The sequence below is a fragment of the Centroberyx affinis genome, unplaced genomic scaffold (assembly GCF_046629955.1).
Source record: "Centroberyx affinis isolate AG114_WGS23_722 - 3 ecotype Tasmania unplaced genomic scaffold, CSIRO-AGI_Caff_v1 ptg000466l_1, whole genome shotgun sequence".
Taxonomy (NCBI): Eukaryota; Metazoa; Chordata; class Actinopteri; order Beryciformes; family Berycidae; genus Centroberyx; species Centroberyx affinis.
Window position 1 is genome coordinate 245,403 of NW_027279125.1, and position 21,153 is coordinate 266,555.

Here is a 21,153-nt window from a genome sequence, read left to right on the forward strand (position 1 = left end):
TCCTTTCTGTCGCCCGGTCTCTGGATTCTGTCGTAGAGGAGTGGGACTCTGACAATGGGAAGCTTTCTTTACGGCCTGCGATGCTGACACTCCACTCCCTCCTGCTGGGAATTCATGTGAGTACAATCTGGCCATTCACTGTTTTTTTTTTTCGTGCGGCATTTTTCTGCTTTCTCATCTTGTTGGTGCCATTTCCTTGATTTCCTTCAATACAATGACTGTGATGGGAGAAGATGAATAATTTATTGCTCCATCCCATCCAGCATCTGTGCATCAGTAAATCAGAGAGTGGCACTAAATATTGACCACTTCCCCCTTTCTGCTGTGATATGCTCTGATTTTTTGGATTCATCAATGTGATAAAAAAGACATACAGGCATTTTAGCCCAGTTCTGTTTTAGAGCAACTGTTGCACTATTCCCTCTACTGCTCTGTATCTTTATTGCTTCCTCAACCAACCCACACACTTCTCCATTTTAGCTCCTAGGCAGCCCCGGCTGCCGACTCTGTGGCAGGTGGGCATCTTTGCTGCAGTCTGAGGGCTGGGCTCTTTAATCAAGCATACATGCTCTTTTGTTTAGGGGATTAGTGATCTTTCAGCTGTTTTCTGATCTGATTTTGTAAGGAGTGTACTGTAGTGACTGCCCTATGAGGCACTCGTGAATCAGCTGCTTGTTTGCTTATGTCACTCTGACTCCTTGTGTGGCATTGTACTGCAGCAGCAGCCAGTGCATCAATTTTCACACCTCTGGCCTGGATTGTGAGCAGATGGTTCAGTGATTCCTTATTGATTGGGCTTTTGTTCTGTGAGATGGCTCATCTTTGTGTAAAACAATCTCAGACAGTCACATGTTTGATTGGTGCAGCTGGTGGAATGCTTGGACTGGTTTTGCTCTGGTTTTTGCATACACCGGGTCAGAGGGAGGTTACAGACAGTCCTGGATGCTGTGCCTGAGGGCAGAGAGTCTGACTCTGGCCTTCAGGGCTGCAGTCAGCTCATATGCATGGAGGGAGCGTGGTGGATCTCAGATTATGTCTGGTGTTCTTCAGGTATACAGGGACTGGCAGCATGTAAAAGAGAAGAGTGGCAAAAACGGGGCTTTTCAGGCCATAGCAATGCACTCTGAACTAATGCAATAAATCTTAGATGTTTTACTATTGAGGATGCGAGACACAGAGTTGTACTCCCCTTGCGAGTCTTGAACTAATGAACTATTGGGTGTAGACTGCCAAGAACAGAGCACAAATTGTAGCTCAGAAGTGATTGGATACGACCTTTGAATGCTAATTTGATCAAAGGCAGGCATGTGGCAGTAATGAAGATGTAGCTGGACCCTTCTTTCCTATAGCAGCAGGCCTTCTACTGGCATGTCTGTCAGTCTGTAAAAGGTATTCCTGTCAAAATCAATAACCTGTATGCCAGACGAAGACATGATGGGTGGATAATGATGGATAAGGCCTGTTTACTTGATGTCACCGGTCTGCCACTGTGAAACTGTTACATTTGAACTACTGTGAGTTAGAAAGTCTTTAACCTGTCAGGTACTGTAAGAAGTGACAACCTATACTGTAGACCACAGGTTAGATCCTGTCTTTTATATTAGATATAGTTAAATATATGGAGGATAGTGACTCATTGCTGTGGATGACTGTGTTTAAGACCAAGAGGGCGAAGAATAGATGACACATTTCATAAATTCATTTGATTCTGGCGACAGTGAGGCATTCAGTGATTTAATGACTTCATCTCCAGGTTACATCACCCTTAAGAAAATGATGGTCTAGGACTGTGGATTGTGGTCTTGATATTTTTTGCTGAGATTATTAGCTCAACCAAATATGATTAAGTTTAGCTCCTTGTTTATACTGAAGTCTTTTCATATTTCTAAAATGATCTTATATATTACATTAGTTTGAATCTTTACATCATTCTCTGATGTTATATGATCTTTCATGATTTGGTCTCTAGGTTTCAGTATATTAACCATATTCCACTGTATTGACTTTGGTATTAACCTATGAAAAAGTATTGTAGGCAAAGAATAATGCAGCACATAATGAAAATCTACCTCTACCACAGTATTATTTGTGCTTACAATACTTAAATACTTTTCTATATGGGCCATAGGCTAATTCACTGGAATAAGTGTATGTCTATTGTAAAGTAAAGTGATACCAGCTTCTACAATACTTAATTTTTCAACAATGTTCATTGTAAATCACTTCCTCAATAAAGTGGGCTTCATTCTCTTTTTCGAACCACAAATTGCATGTGAACAGTGATCATTATTGATTATATTCTGCCCATTATATGTGTCTACATATTAGATTGATCAAACCCAATCATTGGAGTCATCAAGTTGCCTTATCTTTTGAGATGCATTTTCTGAAGCACTTGTCATGGCTAGGCTAATTTCATTAAAGTCAGGGTTTCATGGTAACACTTTACTCAAAGTTCTGATCATGAGGCATCATCTGCATTTTATAACCTCATGATGATGTCATCAGAGTCACATTAGACATGATATAATGTATTACAGTGCATAATTAATATGGGATGAGACTATGGGAGTTTTACATGAATACTTCATACTTCATACTACTAAGTTCAGAAAAGTAAGCATTCTCTCCATCACCATCATTACATGAAGTAGTGGGAGGATAATGATTGTTTCTTTTTTAAAACCTCAGCAACTGAACTCAAACGGCATCCTTCCTTATACTATACTATACAGTATATTTCATTTTTCTCTTGAGTATTCAGCCATGTATCAAAATCTATTGAAGAGACCTGATATCAGCACTGCTTGCAGGAAAGACAAAATTGCAAAGCAAGGTTAATGTTTACCATATCAAAACATGTTACAGTCTAAAGATAAATGAAGACGAAAGATGCCTGAGGAACAATTCATTTCACAATTTATTCAGCTTGTCCATTTAAAGGCCTCAGAAAAAGCAGACATTAATACATTTAATACAATCTTTGTATTATACAACCCAACACAGCCTCATTACAAAGTCACACCAAATTTGTCATCCATTATCAAGTATCTTGTCATTTTGAAATGTGATTAAAATGCACTTATGCTGTCATTAAAATATCTTTATAATGTGCTTGTGATGCTCTAATTGTGCCTCATAGTGCATTCTAGTAACAAACACTTATAATGTCATTGCAATATGTTTATAATGTGCTGTGATACTCTAAAAACACCTCACAGTGCGTACATGTTTAGTGTGGCTGACCACAGGTAACCAAAGCACTGACCCTGGCAGGGTGAGTTACACTCCATATGACATGCACAGGACATGTGTTGTGAATATCTAAGTGACCACAGTACCTCTGTAGCCCTGAGGTGGACGAGGGCCGGGGCGGTGGCCCGTGCCCACGCGTTGATCGACCTTTATGAAATCTGCAGTGCATGCTGTGCCTGCAGGCGGGAAGACTCTAACATGCCGCATTGTATTCTGTCAGCCGGTGTGATAGTGGGCTCTCAGTGAGGGACACAGATGTCTCCCGACTCTCTTTCTTCCTGTGTCGCTGTTGATTAAAAACACTGCTGACTACTCCACTTGACGTGATGCGGTCATCTTCTCTTGTCTTCTCGCGTAAGTCATGAGATCTTATCCATCTAATGTCCGCCGACAAAGGCTGCTCTCGTGATTAATCATTGTTTGATGCTATAGTACAGTAACATTGAGGAAGTATAGTAAGGAAAGAGGAATAACTTCTGCACAGATTTTATCATCCAACAGATTTTATCATCCATCCATCCACAAAGTTTTACATTCAATTTTATGCATTCAAGCCCTTACATAGGTCGTCAGACTTACAGGTCAATTACAGGCATACAGTATGTAAATATACAGTGAGCCCAGTTATGGATAGGAAATGTTGGAATCACTTATCTCCAGTAGCTATCCATTAAAAAAGATACAATATGAAATGAACAGGACTGTATGCACTGCTTATACTGTATGTCAGGAGAATGCTTTTTGCTCATTATGTGCAGCCCAATGTCTAATGATATGACAGAGGGTAATGCATAGAGACAGACTCCTTCATCTGATGCAGTGAGGTGTAAGGAGAGCTTGTTAGAGGAGGAGAGGTGGCTGTGTTAGCATTTTGTGTGAATAATGATTGATGAGTCATCTGAGAGCCAGGGACCCATGCTGGCCCCACAAAGACCCCCGGCACTCTGCAAAACACAGAAATATACTTTTTTTTCAGATGGGTTTTTCTAGACATAAGAGTCTCAGGGTCAGGTTTGCATTAGCCAAATTGTTCTCCATCTATCCACATGGGCTCTTTAGACTTTTATTGCTAGTACAAATGGGGCAATTTCAGTAATGCAATCAGCCATGCATGGCCCATGTCTGAATTAGCCTACATCAGATATTTCCCCAAATTGACATAATGGTTGCAGGTTTCCCATTCCTTTTTTAATTTACTACCTAGACCCACATCATGGTATGACCTGATGCCCTGAATGCAGTATGTTGTTTAAGAAAATAATGTGGAGACTTTAAAATAAAAGCTTAGCGGTATCTGTTGAATGTACAAAATCAAGCAGATAAGATAGTCACAGTGATGCAGATGATAGTTAAAATGTGTTGTCGTTATGTAATTTGTGGGCTTCTTAGTAACAAGCCTCTTTGTGGTAAATCTCAGTTAAAATCTACAGTACTCAGCTCGCTTTATTTCTCACTCTGTTTCTCTCTCTCTTCCTCTCTCTTGCTCTCTCTCGCTGTCAAACACACAGCCAATCTCTATTTCATGTTGCACACTTCTGTAGCACTGAACAAAATCTATCAGGAAAGGGAGAGTTTATTCAAAATTAGATCTTGCCTAGTTCTGCCCAGGGACGCTGCATGGAGGAACAATTACTGCATGATGACATGCGCGCAGGCACACAACAGATGTGGATGGAAACATAAACTAGGGTCTATATTTAAACACAATCTTGACAGCACATCACCAAGGGCCAACACTTCCTACATCAGGTCACTAAGACTCTCGCCCGTGTTTACCAGTCCACCGCACAGCCGACTGCTGAAATAAACTCTTGGAAAACAGTCTGAAGTCCTCTCTGCTGCGGTGACTCATACAGTAGCTATGACTGGGGAGAAACAGAATATGTAGGATTGCAACAGTCTAGTTCCAAATAATGGTACATACATATTCATTACAGTTACTAAAAACAATCATCACATTAATGCTGAAACACTTAAACTTAAAATACTGACAGCAGTTGAAAGAACAGGTGATTACCTCTTGGATTACTTGGAAACAATGGAAGGGGAAGTGAAGGGAAAAATGCACTTATGGCACTGGAAGAGCAAACATCCTTTAATCATGGATTGTTGTGGTTGGAGATAATGATACAGACAATATACAAATTACAGCCTGCCGGACTAAATTGCATGTTTAACTTCATATTATATAGATTTTTGGAAGCAAACTAATTCCCAAGTAACTGAAATTGATCAGATTGTGTTACTGAGTTTGAGTAATCCTTTGAATTATATTACTGTTTGTAATCAGAAGTCTTTAGTAGATTAGAGTAGGCTTTGGAAGTAACCTGGCCAGCTTTGCTCACAGCTACCGAGAGACTGGCTTCCCAAGAGGTCAGGTTGTGTAGGGTTTTTCCACAGGATCTTATGTAATGGCTCTCATAAATAATTGAAAACTGTGGGTGAGAGAAGTCGATCCTCCATTCAGTCCGACAATTTTTTGGTGGTTCTAAGTGGAGCATTTCCTCATCCACAACAGATAACATTACTCACACCATCCATTAGTCATGAGGGAGGAAAAATGTCTTTCTTTTATTCATTACACTTTTCAAAGTAGAATGACGCTGGACTAGCAGAAGTGAGTCAGTACTTTTTGTATGATAGAGAATGGAAATGACTGAGAGCGACGATTTGCAGAGTGCATGTTGGCTCTGTAGTACAGCACACAGCTTACAGCCGCCAAAGCAAATAGTACTTTTTTAGGAGAGGTGAAGAACAGGGCATGGCTACTTGCCCTCGCAGCAGACTCAACCCAAGCAGATTAGGCTGTGCGCAATGTTTTCTCTGAATGCAAGCCCATGTTGCTGAAATCCAATTAAACTGTTTCTGCTAGACAGGCCCGTCCTCAGGAGAAAGGTGTTATAATGGGATGTAATACACAAACAACTCACTTCAAGTGTCGTTCAGACGCCTCTTTATAGTCTGACATACAAACTAGCAATCATTTTCACTACTACCGGGTGGTAATATCATTCAGGGAGAGTAAGAAATTGTGTCAGGTCAAGTTATGTCTGCATGAAGCGTCGCTGTAGCTCAGATTTGACTTGACTGGGCATGTGTAAGTGTGCTGACGGTGTCATTAGAGACTGGGAGACACAGTAATCCAGATGGTAGACAGGGCCTGAACCCTGCAGGTGGCCATTAAGCCACTTAATGCAGGGTGAGAGTGCTACTGTATGCAGCCACACAGCCTATAGGCCTGAATTCACAACAACACTCTGTGTCTGTGGATTTTACTGCGGGCATTGTGCTCCTGTGTGACAGATATGATGAAGAGAGGAAATACCGTTGCATATTTACTCAGAAAATTGACTGCATCTGTATGAAGTGCTGAACTTGCAGTTCCCTGGTGTGAAGAAGCCTCGAAGAGGATAGTCAGTCATATGCTGTCAGAGATATTACAGTATACCTCTGATTTAGGCCCCTAGTCTGTACTTTACTGTGGCTATCATGTCTAATCACCAGTATACCTAATATTATAACTGATGGATTACCTCCTTTATTTTAAAATTTACGAATCTAGGGAAGAATAACGTATCAAGAGATTACCATCTGGCTACCCTCTGTTGTACATTATTAAATTGTAAACTGAAACCTCTTTTGGCACGGAAAACATTCATAATAGGTTGCTTGTAAATCTCTGTGTGCCTCTGCAAGGATTTCTCTGAGGTTCACTTTATTGAGCATTTGTCTTTTTTTCCCCTGTTTATTGTTCAATGCCTTGTTTTTTTTTGCCTGACACTATCCAGTCTCTCTCCAGCCCTGTATATAGCCGTTTAGGTGTACATGACTAGCTAGAGCTGCAGTTAGGGAGAGACTGTGTTTTTAAAGAAAGATCCTCTTTCTGTGGTGAGGCGAGTGGGAGGAACTGAGCCGAGCATGACTGCTGAGGGAGGGGGGGAGGGAAGGAAGGAGGGGGGGCTGTTGCAGGCCTAGAGCAGAGGCTAGCCAGCATAGAGGGGAGGAGCCTGAGGGCTTTGGCTTCACAAGTTTCCTCCTGATGTCACTGTTCAGCTGCTGCAATTCAGAGTCCATGTGAAGGGGAAGACGGCTGAGGGAGGGGGGGCGTTTTCGAGGGGGAGACAAGGGGAAGGGGAGGCGGAGAAGGGCTGCACACTCACAGTCAGCCTGGGTGTGTGGACAGTGAAAGGGATCCGCACAGCTCCTTAGTCAGTAGGCCTTGTAATCACTCGGCAGGCAGCAACAATGGGACTCAGAAAACCCACAAAACTGCACGTCTTCCATGGCTGAGATCAGGGCTGCTGATGCTGTGAGGGTTTGTGTGGTTGAGAGAGAAGAACGGAGACAATAGAGAGAGAGAGAGAGCAAGACAGAAGAAAAAGGAGAAAAGGAGGAAGGGAGGGGAAGAGAGGTGGGGTGGTGAGTCGGGAGCTGTGGCTGAAAGCGGGCCTGGAATGCCATTGTTATAGGGCTCGCCGCTCTGTGCTGCAGAGAGGGACAGCTGCCTCAGTCTGAACCCTGCTTGTTCATGTGAGAGAGGCGACCCAGCTCCCTCAAATCACTGTGTACATTTCACCCCCCATCTCCCCGAAGACAGACAGGTGGTGCCTAAACCCGGCCCAGCTGGGAGTCAAGGGAAGGAACTAGGAGGAATTTGGGGAGTGGCGTGTTTTTTAGGGCTTCCTCTTTTCTCTCCTTCCTCTCAGGGACGAGGGGCCTAGCTGTGTTTGTCAAGGCACGAACTGAAAGACAGAAGAGTGGTGAAGCTGTAGTTCACCGCCGGTGCTACTGGATGTAGCAGGAAAGCTCCCATAGGCCTGGTAGTCAGCCCCATCAAAGGGCAGATTGAGAGATAGCTTATGTAGAAGCGACCTCGAAGGTTAGAAGGAGGGATTACAAATGCGATGGATGAAAGATGAGGCGAGGCTGAGGCGTCGTACAGTTATGGGGCTGTGACGCGGGAAGAGGTGATGGGTGAGTTGACATGGCTTTCTAAGGCAAATTCTGCGTGCGTATTCTCAGGATTAGTTAGATCTAGGTCATCGTGGCTTTTAGCTGTGATATCACCAATTGCAGTTGTGTGATTTTAATGCTGCCAGTGATGCTTCCTCAGCTGAGTGGGTCTATTTTTACTCAGTGTGCACATTGGCCTCTTATGTTTCTTACTTTGTGCTGTCTAAGAGTGCAAATGTCATCCATTGTTTCAAGGAAAATAGCAATATTATCAAGTTTTTTGTTCACCAGTATAATTGCTCTGCTACATCAAACCCAGCTGGACTCTATAAAATGCGTATGTCACAGACTGTAGGCAATGTTTTGCACTTACTGATGATTACTGTATTTTGAAGCGAATGAGGTTGTTCTCTGCGTAAGATGGAGTCTGTTTTTAGATTTGTTATTAGGTTTGTTTTTCCTATTTTCTCAAGTCTGACATGACAGTTTTGAAATCCATAATTTAAGTTGTTAGCTTCCAGCTCTCAGATCCCATTAATTTTAATTCTGTCTAGTTCCATGTATCATATCTATCTGAACCTATAATTCATAAATGTGAACTGAGCTTTGTTCACATTCTATATAGAAATATCTATAGAAATATGTTTTTTGTTTGTTTGTTTTTTGTTCAGGCAATGTTTGACACAGTATTCCAGATATTGTTTACCAGTGGTGTTTGAATCAGTGTGCTGAGCAGGAATAGAATAGCTTCCAATGGAATTTGTGCTATGTTTTAAATCAACCAAAACCCACCCAGCGAACTGGAACTTCCTTGGTTTGTAAGAGTATTTATAACTGTGCATCACATGACCTAACATTAAAGGAGCCTTGGCCACATCATAACAACATAGCCAGGCAATGGGAAATTTCCTATAGACAATGTAATACAGTGGTGTTATGAAGGAAACGAGCCAACAAGTGAAAAACACCATATTTTTCCTTTAAGCCAGTTTCCAATATAAATCGGCCAACGTGCCATCTACAGTATCCACAGAAGAGTATTAGAGTTATAATACATTCAGATTTTAAGGGCTTGTCATTTATATTGAATATGACTGCAATATAAATGACAGTGAATTCATTTGCACTTTGCTTGATTTTGTAAGTTAATGTTGCATGAATATGCTTTTCCTTAATGTCACTGATTAAACACAGAATTCATCAGACATCAGTGCGTTCATTTTCATGTAAATATTCCCCCTCCAAATTCCATCCATCTGTAATGAAATCTAGGTGAAGAGGATGGAGAGCTTTTATTTCACAAAGCACAGTGAAGTCTCAAGGTTATCAGAGGCTGGTGCGGGACAGACGTGGTCAGTAGTAGCAGGCTCATTCCCCTCAGTGCAGCATCTGAAATAAAACGCCACGAATAGAGAGCTAGTGGCTCGTGGTTTGTGTCACAATGATGCGCTCCGGGCAACGTTGTGTCTCCGTTCCCTGACAAACAGGACAAATGTCTTGGAAAACAGAAAACCTCTGTGAGATAAAGAAAAAGTAATATTGCCACATTGCCACATTGCCACAAAAACAGACAATAGGCTGAAATTTGCCTAAAGTCACAGACTAATTGAACAGGAATGTGGGATACAGATTAATGCTGTTTTGTAAGCAGTGTTTACTGACCATGTTAAAGCAGTATGTCAATGTTTCTGGCAGTTGTGCATTTAATCCTTTATGTGCTTGTGTGCAATACGACAGATGTACAGCACTGCATTGGCACACACAGATAATCTGCGCTTGACCCACTGATACAGTTCCATGTAATAGCATCTCTGCCATCTCCACTTGAAAGCCTCGGGCATCCACTGATCTGGGATCTGACTAATGTTAAATAATAAAACGGGGGACATCATGTGTAGTGCAGGATTGCCAAGAATCAAATAAGAGATGGAGGCAGGAAGCAGGAAGCAATAATGTCTAATAGATTACTTTTTTATGCACACTATAGTCATATACTCATACAGTGAGTGCCACTTACCCTGGGGATCCATGTTTACCATTCATACCCTTGAGGCATGTGACGAATGGCCACACATATGATATGACTGCTCCTGGACTGTATAATTACCTTGGCGGAGAGTTCTGGCCTGCGGTGTTAATCACATCTATTCATTTTTCTTCCACGCCATTAGCTTTATTAGGATTTTCAGTTCTAAAGTCAAATAACCTCTGGCAATGCTAGCATGTTTGTGAATAAAAGAAACAAGAAAAAAGCTCATCCTAGTAACACAGTTTTATCAAGGGTGGGGGAAACATAAAATGCCAGCGGATACAGCACTCTACATACTGTATAGATACACTTTAAAACAAGTTTTATAATGCGGTCTGTTTCTGTCAGTGGTTTCTGCTCTTCTTGTCGTCAACTCATATTCAGCAGTTATTATGAGTCATTTTTTCCTTGTGCTCATGCTGTGGATAAGTGATTACGCCCTCCTCGCCCTGTGGATGTCTCCTCATGCCTCTCTTGTCCTCTGTCCATTTCTTTCAGGTTAAGTGGTTCCTGCGCCCCCTTTGAATGTCCCTCACTATGGCCAAGCGTGAGACCGGCAGCACCAGCCCTGTGGTCAGGCAGATAGACAAACAGTTCCTGGTCTGCAGCATCTGTCTGGACCATTATCACAACCCCAAGGTCCTGCCTTGCCTGCACACCTTCTGTGAGAAGTAAGTTTCACCAACTGAACAGCCATTTCGGCCCGGAGAAACCGGAATTCGAAACAATTATCTTCTTGTATGTCACCGCGGCACAGTTTTTCACATTGACGCTAAATTCAGAAGTTGAGAAATCAGGATTGTTTTTCTTTAGAAATGATCAAAGATGCACAATTTTAACCGGCAGCAGGAAGTTCTCTAACTGGGTCACAGCTTAATGTGATGTTTACAGGAGTTTCAAAATGATGTGTAATGGCACAAAATCACAGCGACTCAAGTCAGCGATTCTCTCATCGGTGTGGCTTCTGGATGATGTAAGGCACCAGCCAGCTTGGCCACAGGAAAACAGAGAGCATTCTTGATGGCACAGCACTGCTGGCAGCGAGCAGAGATTTCCACAGCTCCTCTGCTCTCACATGACACAGACACTTGAGTCAAAGTGTTTTGGTGCGCTGTGTTACACCCATGTCTGCCATGCCAGTCAGTCCGAATTCGTATCACTAGCATCTTATCGTCTAACCAAGTGTAAAATAAATCTTTGTTGGCATTTGTACACCATGTTGACCCTGGAATCGGTGCTAAATGGTAGTGTTACAGCCTCAACCCCCTGTCTCATCCATGTTTTTTTTTACCTCTTGTCTTTGTGTAGATGCTTACAGAACTACATCCCTCCTCAGTCTCTGACGCTGTCCTGCCCAGTGTGCCGGCAGACGTCCATCTTGCCTGAGAAGGGCGTGGCTGCCCTGCAGAACAACTTCTTCATCACTAACCTAATGGAGGTGTTACAGCGAGACCCGGAGTGCAGCCAACCCGAGGCCTGCAACGTTCTCGAGTCGGCCAGCGCGGCCGCAGCCTGCCAGCCCCTGTCCTGCCCCAACCATGAGGGCAAGGTGAGCTGGTTCTTGATATAACAACAGGACTGAGAGGGTTATGCAGTTCAGATTTATAAAAGATCAACAACAACCTAAGTACAAAACACCGTTATGAGATTTGATCGAAATATTTATTACTTATGTGTTTTGAGGGCTAAACCCCCCCATGAATATCCTGTTCAGTTGTCTCTTGCTCCATTGCTCCCTCTGCAGGTGATGGAGTTCTACTGCGAGTCATGTGAAACGGCCATGTGTCTGGAGTGCACAGAAGGAGAACACAGAGAACATGTGACGGTTCCTCTGAGGGACGTGTTGGAGCAGCATAAGTCAGCGCTGAAAAATCAGCTGGACGCTGTGCGCAACAGGTACAGTGTTGAGTAATATGATGAGTAATATTATAATAATAATAATAATAATAAACTTTATTTGTATAGCACCTTTCATAGAAGAAATGCAGCTCAAAGTGCTTTACAACAAAGAAATTACATGCATGAAAATAGACATAGAATGAGCATAACATAAGATGGAAAATAAAACCCACTGAATAATAATAAAAATAAAGTTAAGAAATAGAGTACATAGAATGCATAAAATCAAGTAAAATACAACATTTTAAAAGAAGTGCAGCAGCGCATAAGTGCAAAGCAAAATGCAAAAAAAAAAGAGTTTCAGGCCTGTATCAGGAAAGTCATAGCTAGTTAAAGGCTAAAGTGAAGAGATATGTTTTTAGGTTTCTTTTAAAAATATTTAGTGAGCTGGCTTCCCTGATATCTATAGGTAGTGTGTTCCATAGCTTTGGGGCGTAATTGACAAAGGCTGCATCCCCGATTTTCTTTATTATTATATTATATTATTGCATCCGGAGAGTCTCGGAACTTGTATTCCTGGAAATGTTCAAGATGTTATTTTGCTATTTGTGAAAGTTTTTCTCTGTGTTCAACTTCTCTTTCTTCACTTTCCTTCTGGCAGACTACCTCAGCTGACGGCCGCCATCGAGCTTGTGAACGAAATCTCCAAGCAGCTTACGGAGCGTAAGAACGATGCAGTGACTGAAATCAGTAACACTTTTGACGAGCTGGAGAAGGCCTTACATCTGCGTAAGACGGCTCTCATCACTGAGGTGGAGAACATCTGCAGCACCAAGCAGAAGGTCAGGCTGCTCCCCAGAATGCACCACTGTTTCCTTCACTGCAAAAAATGGAAAGCTGTCCAGTGATTTTGACTTGTTTCCAGACCTATCAAGCTTATTTCATGATATTTTTAGTCAAATTATCTCACTGCACTGGCAGATAATCTTGCTGGTTTCAATACATTTCACTTAAAGCCAATATGACTTCTTTCAAGAAATCATGATAAAAAAAATGAAGAAAATATTGAAACAAGAAACTCTTTATTTAGTTTTACCAAGTAAATGTCCTGAAACAAGTTACATTCTCCTGAAAAAAACCCTAATTTGTTGAAACCAGTAGAATTATCTGCTAGTGCAGTAAGATGATTTCACTAAAATCCTAATCTAAAAATCCTAAAATAAGCTTGATAAGTCTGGGTACAAGATAAAATAACTGAAAAAAGTGTTGTGTATGGAGGGGTTGAAAAGTGCTGTTAATTTCCTGTGAATACGCCACATTTCAGTGCCAACACTGCTGACTGCCTCTGCCTCTGTGTGTTCATCAGGTGCTTCAGGCCCAGCTGACCTCTTTGCTTCAAGGCAAAGAGAACATCCAAAGCAGCTGCAACTTCACAGAACAGGCCCTGAGCCACGGCAGTGCCACCGAGGTCCTGCTGGTCCAGAAGCAGATGGGCGAGCGGGTCAGCGCCCTGGCGAGACACACCTTTCCCGAGCACCCCCACGAAAACGGACATCTGGAGTGCCAGGTAGAGACGGACGGCCTGCGGCGCTCCATCCAGAACCTGGGAGTCTTGATCACGACGGGAGCCGTGGGCCACACGAGCGTGGCCACCGGCGAAGGCCTGCGGCACGCGCTGGTCGGTCAGCACACGTCCGTCACGGTCACCACGAAGGACAAGGACGGAGAGCTGGTGAAGACCGGCAACGCGGCTCTGAGGGCGCAGATCGCCTCCGCGGACGGCGGGTGCACCGAGGCCGAGGTGGTGGACAACAAGAACGGCACCTACGAGGTCGGATATACCATTCGCTCGGAGGGAGAGTTCACCTTCTCTCTGCTCCTGTACCAGCAGCCTGTGAGGGGGAGTCCGTTCCGTCTGCGCGCCGTCAAGCCGTCGGACGTCCTGCAGTCACCGGACGACGTGAAGAGGAGAGTGAAGTCCCCCAGCGGAGGAGGAGGTCATGTTCGACAGAAGGCTGTGCGCAGGCCCTCCAGCATGTACAGCACCACCAAGAAGAAGGAAAATCCCATTGAGGATGAGCTCATCTACAGAGTGGGTAGGTGTACAGCTGCCAGTGCGTCAGCCAGGTGATAACTGTGACTGCTGTAATACTGCAGACTATTATGATAACCGCTGACCAGGCTGTATGAACTCTCTTTTTCACTAGAGAACATGTTTGATCTCATCTTTGGATAGTCTGGTTCCCTGATAATTTATGACTAAAATATTCACTTTTAGCCCTCAACCCTAGAAAAAAATTGTCCTCCATTTTAGTTTTTAGTAGTATCAAGGTGGTACAACACCATAGGATAAGCCGAAATCGGTGTAGATTGTAGTATAAATGATTGCTTTCTACAAAATAAAAGATACTTTAAATCTTGTTTATTATTATTTAAGGACAAAGTATTTCTTCTTCTTCTCATTTATTCATTCATTTATTTATTTATTTATTTATTTATTTATTTAAGCACACTCTGGATTCCAGTCATCTGGAATCTCTTCCATATGCATCCACGTATGTGTCCTTGTACACACATGCATCCACACAGGATGTACAATGCATATGGCCTATTGTTGGCTACATACAGCAGATTTTGCCTATGAGTATTCTGCGAGTGTGTGTGCATGTGTAGCTGAACAATTAATAATGAATTCTTTTCAACACATCCTAATGAATCGAATTTACTTGCAAATGGTTGCAGTAGAGTCTTGGCAGCTCTTGCCTGTACTCCCTTACCCCTAATTACCGTAATAATTGTAAGGTGGTTTAGATAAAAGTGTCTCCCAAATGGCTTGCAGCCTGTCCTCAATTCTGTTTATGTTTTATTCAAAAAAATCTGCTCAAAGATTGTAGGCCAATCACTACAGAAACTCTATGAATCAACCTACCATAATAACATATTAAGGCTGGCCAACAACATTGTCTCTGATCCCAGCCACGTCCTGAACAGTGAATGCAAATTGTTACCATCAAATTGGAGATATAGGGTTCCACGATTTAGACTGAAGCACCCTTTGTACAACAGTCAATCCTAAAATTAAATATGGAGCTTAATCCCACATCAAATGCACGTTGAAGGGCCTTGAATATTGTCTTTTGTGATTGTAATGATATGTTGAATGAATGTATCTTTGTGTCCTGTCTTAATTTTTGTCTTTTCTGTGATGTTGCAAATGGAGCTGCCTTGATGCAAGAAAAATTTCAGACTGGATCTAACAATAAAGTATTATCATCATCATCATCATCATCATCATCATCATCATTATCTGATCATTATCTGACAGGAACAAGAGGGCGAGATAAAGCGGAGTTCACTAACCTACAAGGCATCTCCACCTCCAGCAATGGGCGAATTGTGGTTGCCGACAGCAACAACCAGTGCATACAGGTCGGTGTCTCACTTAGCTGCAATGTTAAAAAACAAATTAATTTAATTCATAGTTTAGATATTGGAGTAACTGAAGAGCTCTTTTCCAGGTATTCTCAAATGACGGGCAGTTCAAGATGAGGTTTGGGGTCAGAGGTCGTTCTCCGGGGCAGCTGCAGCGCCCCACAGGGGTCACAGTGGACATGAATGGTGACATCATCGTGGCCGACTACGACAACAGATGGATTAGCATCTTCTCCTCGGATGGCAAGTTCAAGGTGAAAGGTCCCAGCTAGGAAAAAAACACAAAATTGCGTTTCCTCCTTCAAACTTAAAATGCGCCAAATTACGAATCTTTCCCTCTCGCCCCCACACAGAACAAAATCGGCGCCGGTCGTTTGATGGGACCCAAAGGTGTGGCGGTGGATAAGAATGGACACATCATCACCGTCGACAACAAGGCCTGCTGCGTCTTCATCTTCCAGTCCAACGGGAAGCTGGTGACTAAGTTTGGAGCCAGAGGAACATCAGACAGGCAGTTTGCAGGTACTGTGCAATATTTACTGATTACAAGCACCAGTGATCATTTCATTAACACTGACGTCTCTGAAAGCAGCGGGTGGAGGTGCGTACCAGGTGCTGCTCCATGGGCCAGATTTACAGATTTATTCATGCTTCACACTCTACAGGAATGTTCATTTGTACACGTTTCATTGATGTGTTAGCTATTCAGTGAGCAGCATGTTTCTTTACATGCTTTACTTTAGCATCTAACTAATATTGCATTTGTATTTGTAAAGACATTGCATGTGTAGGAGATTGTTCTGATTTAATAAAAGTTAACTCACAGTTGTGGGTTGGTTAAGTTATAGTGTATAGATGCATTGATCAGCATATACCTTCAAAATGCACCTGATCATCACATTAATCCAGATAAGATTATAATGAAGCAAAATTGCACTGTTGCATGACAAAGATGCAATGATCCTTGTCTTTATGCCGTTGCCTCTCAGTATTTTGGGGGAGCAACTAATAGGATTTGCTTGCATTAGTATAATCCCTCATTGATATGGCTTCACTTGTTGCACAGACAGCTTGTCACAAACAATATTTGCGTTGAAACTGCTCCATTCTTTCAATTTCATTTCTCACATGGACCTTTTTCTTTTCTTTTAGAAAAAAGTGGTGCAAACATTGCACTGGAACAAAAGCTTAGTAAATCTGGCCCTGTTTTCAGTAAGTAAATTAATTCACTGTGAGTGTGAACTAAGAAAATAATCTTTACTCTTTCACTCTACCTTTGCTCTTTTTACATGTAACAGCTCTGTCTAGTCAAACGTGTTGTCCCGTCTCCACTCTCAGTCTCTCTGTGACCAGTGTTTCCAAAGTGTCTTGCATTCAAAGTCCAAAAATAGTGTGGAACTTCCTCTCATATGTTGCAAAGCAGAGGATGACTCATCTTTCCTCTCTTTCCTACTCTGCCCCCTCCGCTGCTCCCAGGTCCTCACTTTGTGGCCATAAACAACAAAAATGAAATTGTGGTAACAGACTTCCATAACCATTCAGTCAAGGTATGGCTTGTGTGGATGTTGACATTTGGAGTATGTGTGTATTCTTTATTGCAATAGGTACACCAGGTTGCTTTCTGTGACTTCAACATATCTGAAGATTTTCAAACGTGCATCGCAAGTACTGTGAATAAATGGTTTACAGAGCAAATGTGGAATACCATTGAGATTCATATAGATTTAATAAGACAAAGATGAAACGGGCCTCTCCACCAGTTTCCCTGCTGTGCGTCTTTTTTTGGGGATTATGATTGGTGATTAATTATGCATCATCTTTTTGTAGAACCTACATCTTTTATGTAGAAGTTTACAAATTTGAATGGATTGATAATTCTGCTGGTGAACGGTTACAGCTGCCATTGTGCCTGGCCTGCTGGGCTGTTTTAAATAATTTAAGTAATATCCTTTGTGTCCCATTTTGTCCTAACGTAAATCCTTTACTTACATCATGTGTCACAGCAGAGTGTCTGTCTCCTCATGTAGGATAACTAACTGTTGGCTGTTTGAATCTCTCCTGCAGGTGTACAATGCAGATGGGGAGTTCCTGTTTAAATTTGGCTCCCATGGAGAGGGGAACGGCCAGTTCAATGCTCCAACAGGAGTGGCTGTGGACGCCAATGGAAATATTATTGTTGCTGATTGGGGCAACAGCCGGATACAGGTGGGTTTATGAAAAATCTGTCCATTGAATGGAACATGCAAAACTGTTAGTGTATCAGTTAGGGCTGAAAGTTATTGACAAAAAATCTAATTGTGATTATTTAACAGAATATTGCAACTGCAATTTAAACTGCGATTAATATCATCTCAAGTTTTTTTTGTTATTCATTTTTTAGAACTTTAAAATTGTTTAAAGAAGTGATTTAAACAAAAAAATAGATGTCAGTGTGCAGGATTCTGAGTATGATGAAAGGTTTTCATCAATATTGTACTTGATTCATGGAAACACCTTGTTTAGAAATCCATTTTGGACGCCCATCTCTCTTAAGCAATTAATTGCAGCCTCTGCGATTTGGACATTGCAAAAGTTCATATTGCGATTTAGATTTTTAGTTTTTTTCAATGAATTGTTCAGCTCTAGTATCAGTCACTTGGTTTTCAGTGTTTTTCAGTGGGTTTTTTTTTATACTAAACCTGCTCTTTCTGTTGTGTTTCCACCCAGGTGTTTGACAGCTCAGGCTCCTTCCTGTCCTACATCAACACGTCAGCGGACCCCCTTTACGGCCCCCAGGGCCTCGCCCTCACATCCGATGGCCATGTGGCGGTGGCGGACTCTGGGAACCACTGCTTCAAGGTCTACCGCTACCTGCAGTAGAGCGGGCCTTAACCCGAGACATACGACTTCACCGCCGCAAGCACTGAGCAACGACACAACCAATGTATTAACACAGGGTGCAATGACCTTTCCGATACAGCCTTTTGATGTGCACATCATCTGATTAGCCATCACTGATCTCCCGGATTTAATGAAGTGTCTGATCCCAACTTTTCCCTCCTTATGATGTGCATTGAAGGCTATTTTTAAAGTTGGGTGGCGTAGCGCCGCTGGGACAAGTAATGGATGTAAAGATACGGACTGATTTTTAGAGGGTGTGTAAAGCGTTTTTGTGTGTAGTACACTGTTAATGGTATTATAAAACCACACCTCCTGTGAGACCGGCCAGGGTGAGAGATAGATTGAAGTATAATGAGCCATAACTTGTCCAAATGCATGAAGTTTTATTTTATCTTAAATGCCTAGGCAAGAACACAGAGTTTACCCATTGGTTGCTTTTATCATGAACTAGTTAGTGCTTACAGTGAAATGAACGGCGCTACGCTTATCCAGCAATGAAACATATACTTTCCCTCTCTATGAACTGACAACTTACATAAAAATGTCACCACCATCTGTGCATTGATTTGCTGTATGTACTGTATATGCATAAATGTATATTGTGTATATTAGATCACTCCGTATTTACATGTGCTATGATTTTGAAACACACAGCCTTCTGGCCATTCAAAGAGCAGCAGTCAAGGATTCCAGCATTTTAAACAAGTGTGTATGGCAGCTGTTAAAAAGTGTGCTTTTGAAACGAGCCCAGCACATGCTTGAAAAGAAGTGTGTCATATTTATTGCTAATGTAAGCAGCACAATAATCCTTTTTTTGTTAATATCTGTTGTTTTAAAGAAAAATACAAAATGAAAAAAGGAATTGCTAATTTATTTTATTTTATACACTAGCTCAGCATTTACAAATTATTTTTCTAATTGATGTGCTTTTTTTCTTTAGAGCCTCACACATTGTCCTTTTCCCTAAAAGGAAAAATTCACCTTAAAGCAGAATTCATTATTCCCTAAATCTTTGATCAGTGTTTGTGTGCATGAACATCTTTTCTCCAAAGTTAGAAACTCAAAGGGCAAGATCTGTGATTTAATCTGGGATCATCAAAAGACAAATGTTTTTGAAGCTTCTCCATTTTGAACTAATGAGAGGCTATAATGATACGGGCTCATAGACTTGCTGCTTGTCTGATCTTTTACATTTAAATAAGCTTTATTTGATAAAACTGCTAACAATTCCAAACCAGAAAATGTACGCATATCTCGGGAAAGTCATCCAAAATTGGATCTCATATTCAATGTAAATGGAACAACTCCAAATAGTGTTTTTTGATAGTATCATAGATTTTGTGGGAGACTTTGGGAGCTTTGTGAGAAACTTTGGGAGCTTTGTGAGAGACTTTGGGAGCTTTGTGAGAAACTTGCTGATGTATACAAATCTAGTCTGGATCCAAGATCATAGGAATTAATGGAATGGAATATGAATTCTGTTTTAAAGTGTATTTTTCCTTTCACATAGAAAACAATGTTGAATTTAGTAGATGATAATTTATTAGATGACGTTTGCCAACAAATACATCTGGGATAACTCAGTCCACACTTTAGAATACACTTGCATATGACGATACAGTTGTAGATTATTTAACAAAACGCTGTTAGATCTGAGTTTCTGCCTGTGCTACATAAAGCCATGACTCTCCAGGAAAACTTTCTGTACTAGCAGAGCTACCGCCGCTCTCACTCCCCCTGCTGTTCATTCTGTGTAAAGTCATAGAGAACCTGGTGCCACAGCAGAAAAAGCGACCAGGTGCACAAAGAAGGCGGCCTCCTGGTCTGACGTCATTACCCATAACACCGTGCAAAGCACCCGAACATCAACATGCACTCTTTCCAGTTTGCGTTGCACTGTGAAATGGAAGTTGAGCAGCAAATAACATCAATCCAGGAGGCTGTTTTTTTTCTGCACCTGATCCACTGTCTGAATTGTTGCCAAACAGGAGCCCAGACATCTTTACAGAGTCAGAGGCTCACTTTTTTGAGATGTGTTTGAAGCATTATTATTGTAGCCCTATGCCGTTTGTGTTACACCAATACAAACACATTTTGTTTTCTCTATGAATATGCACTGGTAATAAAAGCACATGGTTTACGGAGATATTGTGTATGCATATGACTATTCATTATGCATGCTTGTCCTCAAATAATAGTAGTAGTGTATATTAGTACATTACAGTCACTGTGTGTAGAGGGTCAGTTGACCTAGTGGGTCTACAACCCAGTTAAATAGTGAGCAATTCCCCATGAAATCCCTCAGTAGTTTGTACAGTAAGTGTGCAAATCTTTGTGGCCGCTTGCATTTTCACTTCTCTAAAATCCCTTCATCTGATCGAGGACATGAAGGATCCCACTGATGGTCATTTTGTTCAATAGGTACATTCACATTTTTGTATATTTATGTTAAAAGTCAGTATGAAAGACATTAGGGTCAGTGGGGTTTGTAACCATTGCTCTCAAATTTGCAAACTTTCAAACAATTCTTTTATTTCTCCTTATGATTACAATAGCTGTGGAAGTACATGGAAAGGTTTTCAAGTGATTTTGAAAGTGATGGTGATTTTGAGAGTCACTAGTCAAACTATTTCAGAAAAATCACTTGGTGACCAACAGGCAAAACACAGCAAACATGTTGAACCTTTCCTTTATTTGACAATACTACTCCTAAAGTGATAAAATGCAAATATGGTTCACTGGGAGAGAAACAAAATAACCATGAA

General features: G+C 41.7%; 1 protein-coding gene across 2 annotated transcripts; it reads left to right on the forward strand.

Moving 5' to 3' along the window:
* Positions 1–2: 2 nt before the first annotated feature.
* On the forward strand, positions 3–20,518 carry LOC139642339 (tripartite motif-containing protein 3-like). 2 transcript variants are annotated; one of them, XM_071517139.1, is made up of 13 exons: positions 3–116; positions 10,736–10,908; positions 11,546–11,786; positions 11,982–12,133; positions 12,738–12,918; positions 13,443–14,172; positions 15,402–15,505; positions 15,595–15,762; positions 15,862–16,030; positions 16,661–16,720; positions 16,985–17,055; positions 17,573–17,713; positions 18,215–20,518. In XM_071517139.1, exons 2-13 carry the CDS (start codon positions 10,763–10,765, stop codon positions 18,365–18,367), a joined length of 2,316 nt encoding a protein of 771 aa, XP_071373240.1. In that variant the 5' UTR covers positions 3–116; positions 10,736–10,762; the 3' UTR covers positions 18,368–20,518. The 2 variants fall into 2 exon arrangements, with proteins under 2 accessions (XP_071373240.1, XP_071373241.1); XM_071517140.1 differs by lacking the exon at positions 3–116 and adding an exon at positions 7,933–8,229.
* Positions 20,519–21,153: the final 635 nt, after the last annotated feature.

Coding starts and splice junctions, on each gene's coding strand:
- LOC139642339 (XM_071517139.1), top strand. CDS start 10,763: ATGTCCCTCACTATGGCCAAGCGTGAGACCGGCAGCACCAGCCCTGTG. Junction 10,909..11,545: donor CTGCACACCTTCTGTGAGAA/GTAAGTTTCACC, acceptor GTCTTTGTGTAG/ATGCTTACAGAACTACATCC. Junction 12,134..12,737: donor CTGGACGCTGTGCGCAACAG/GTACAGTGTTGA, acceptor TCCTTCTGGCAG/ACTACCTCAGCTGACGGCCG.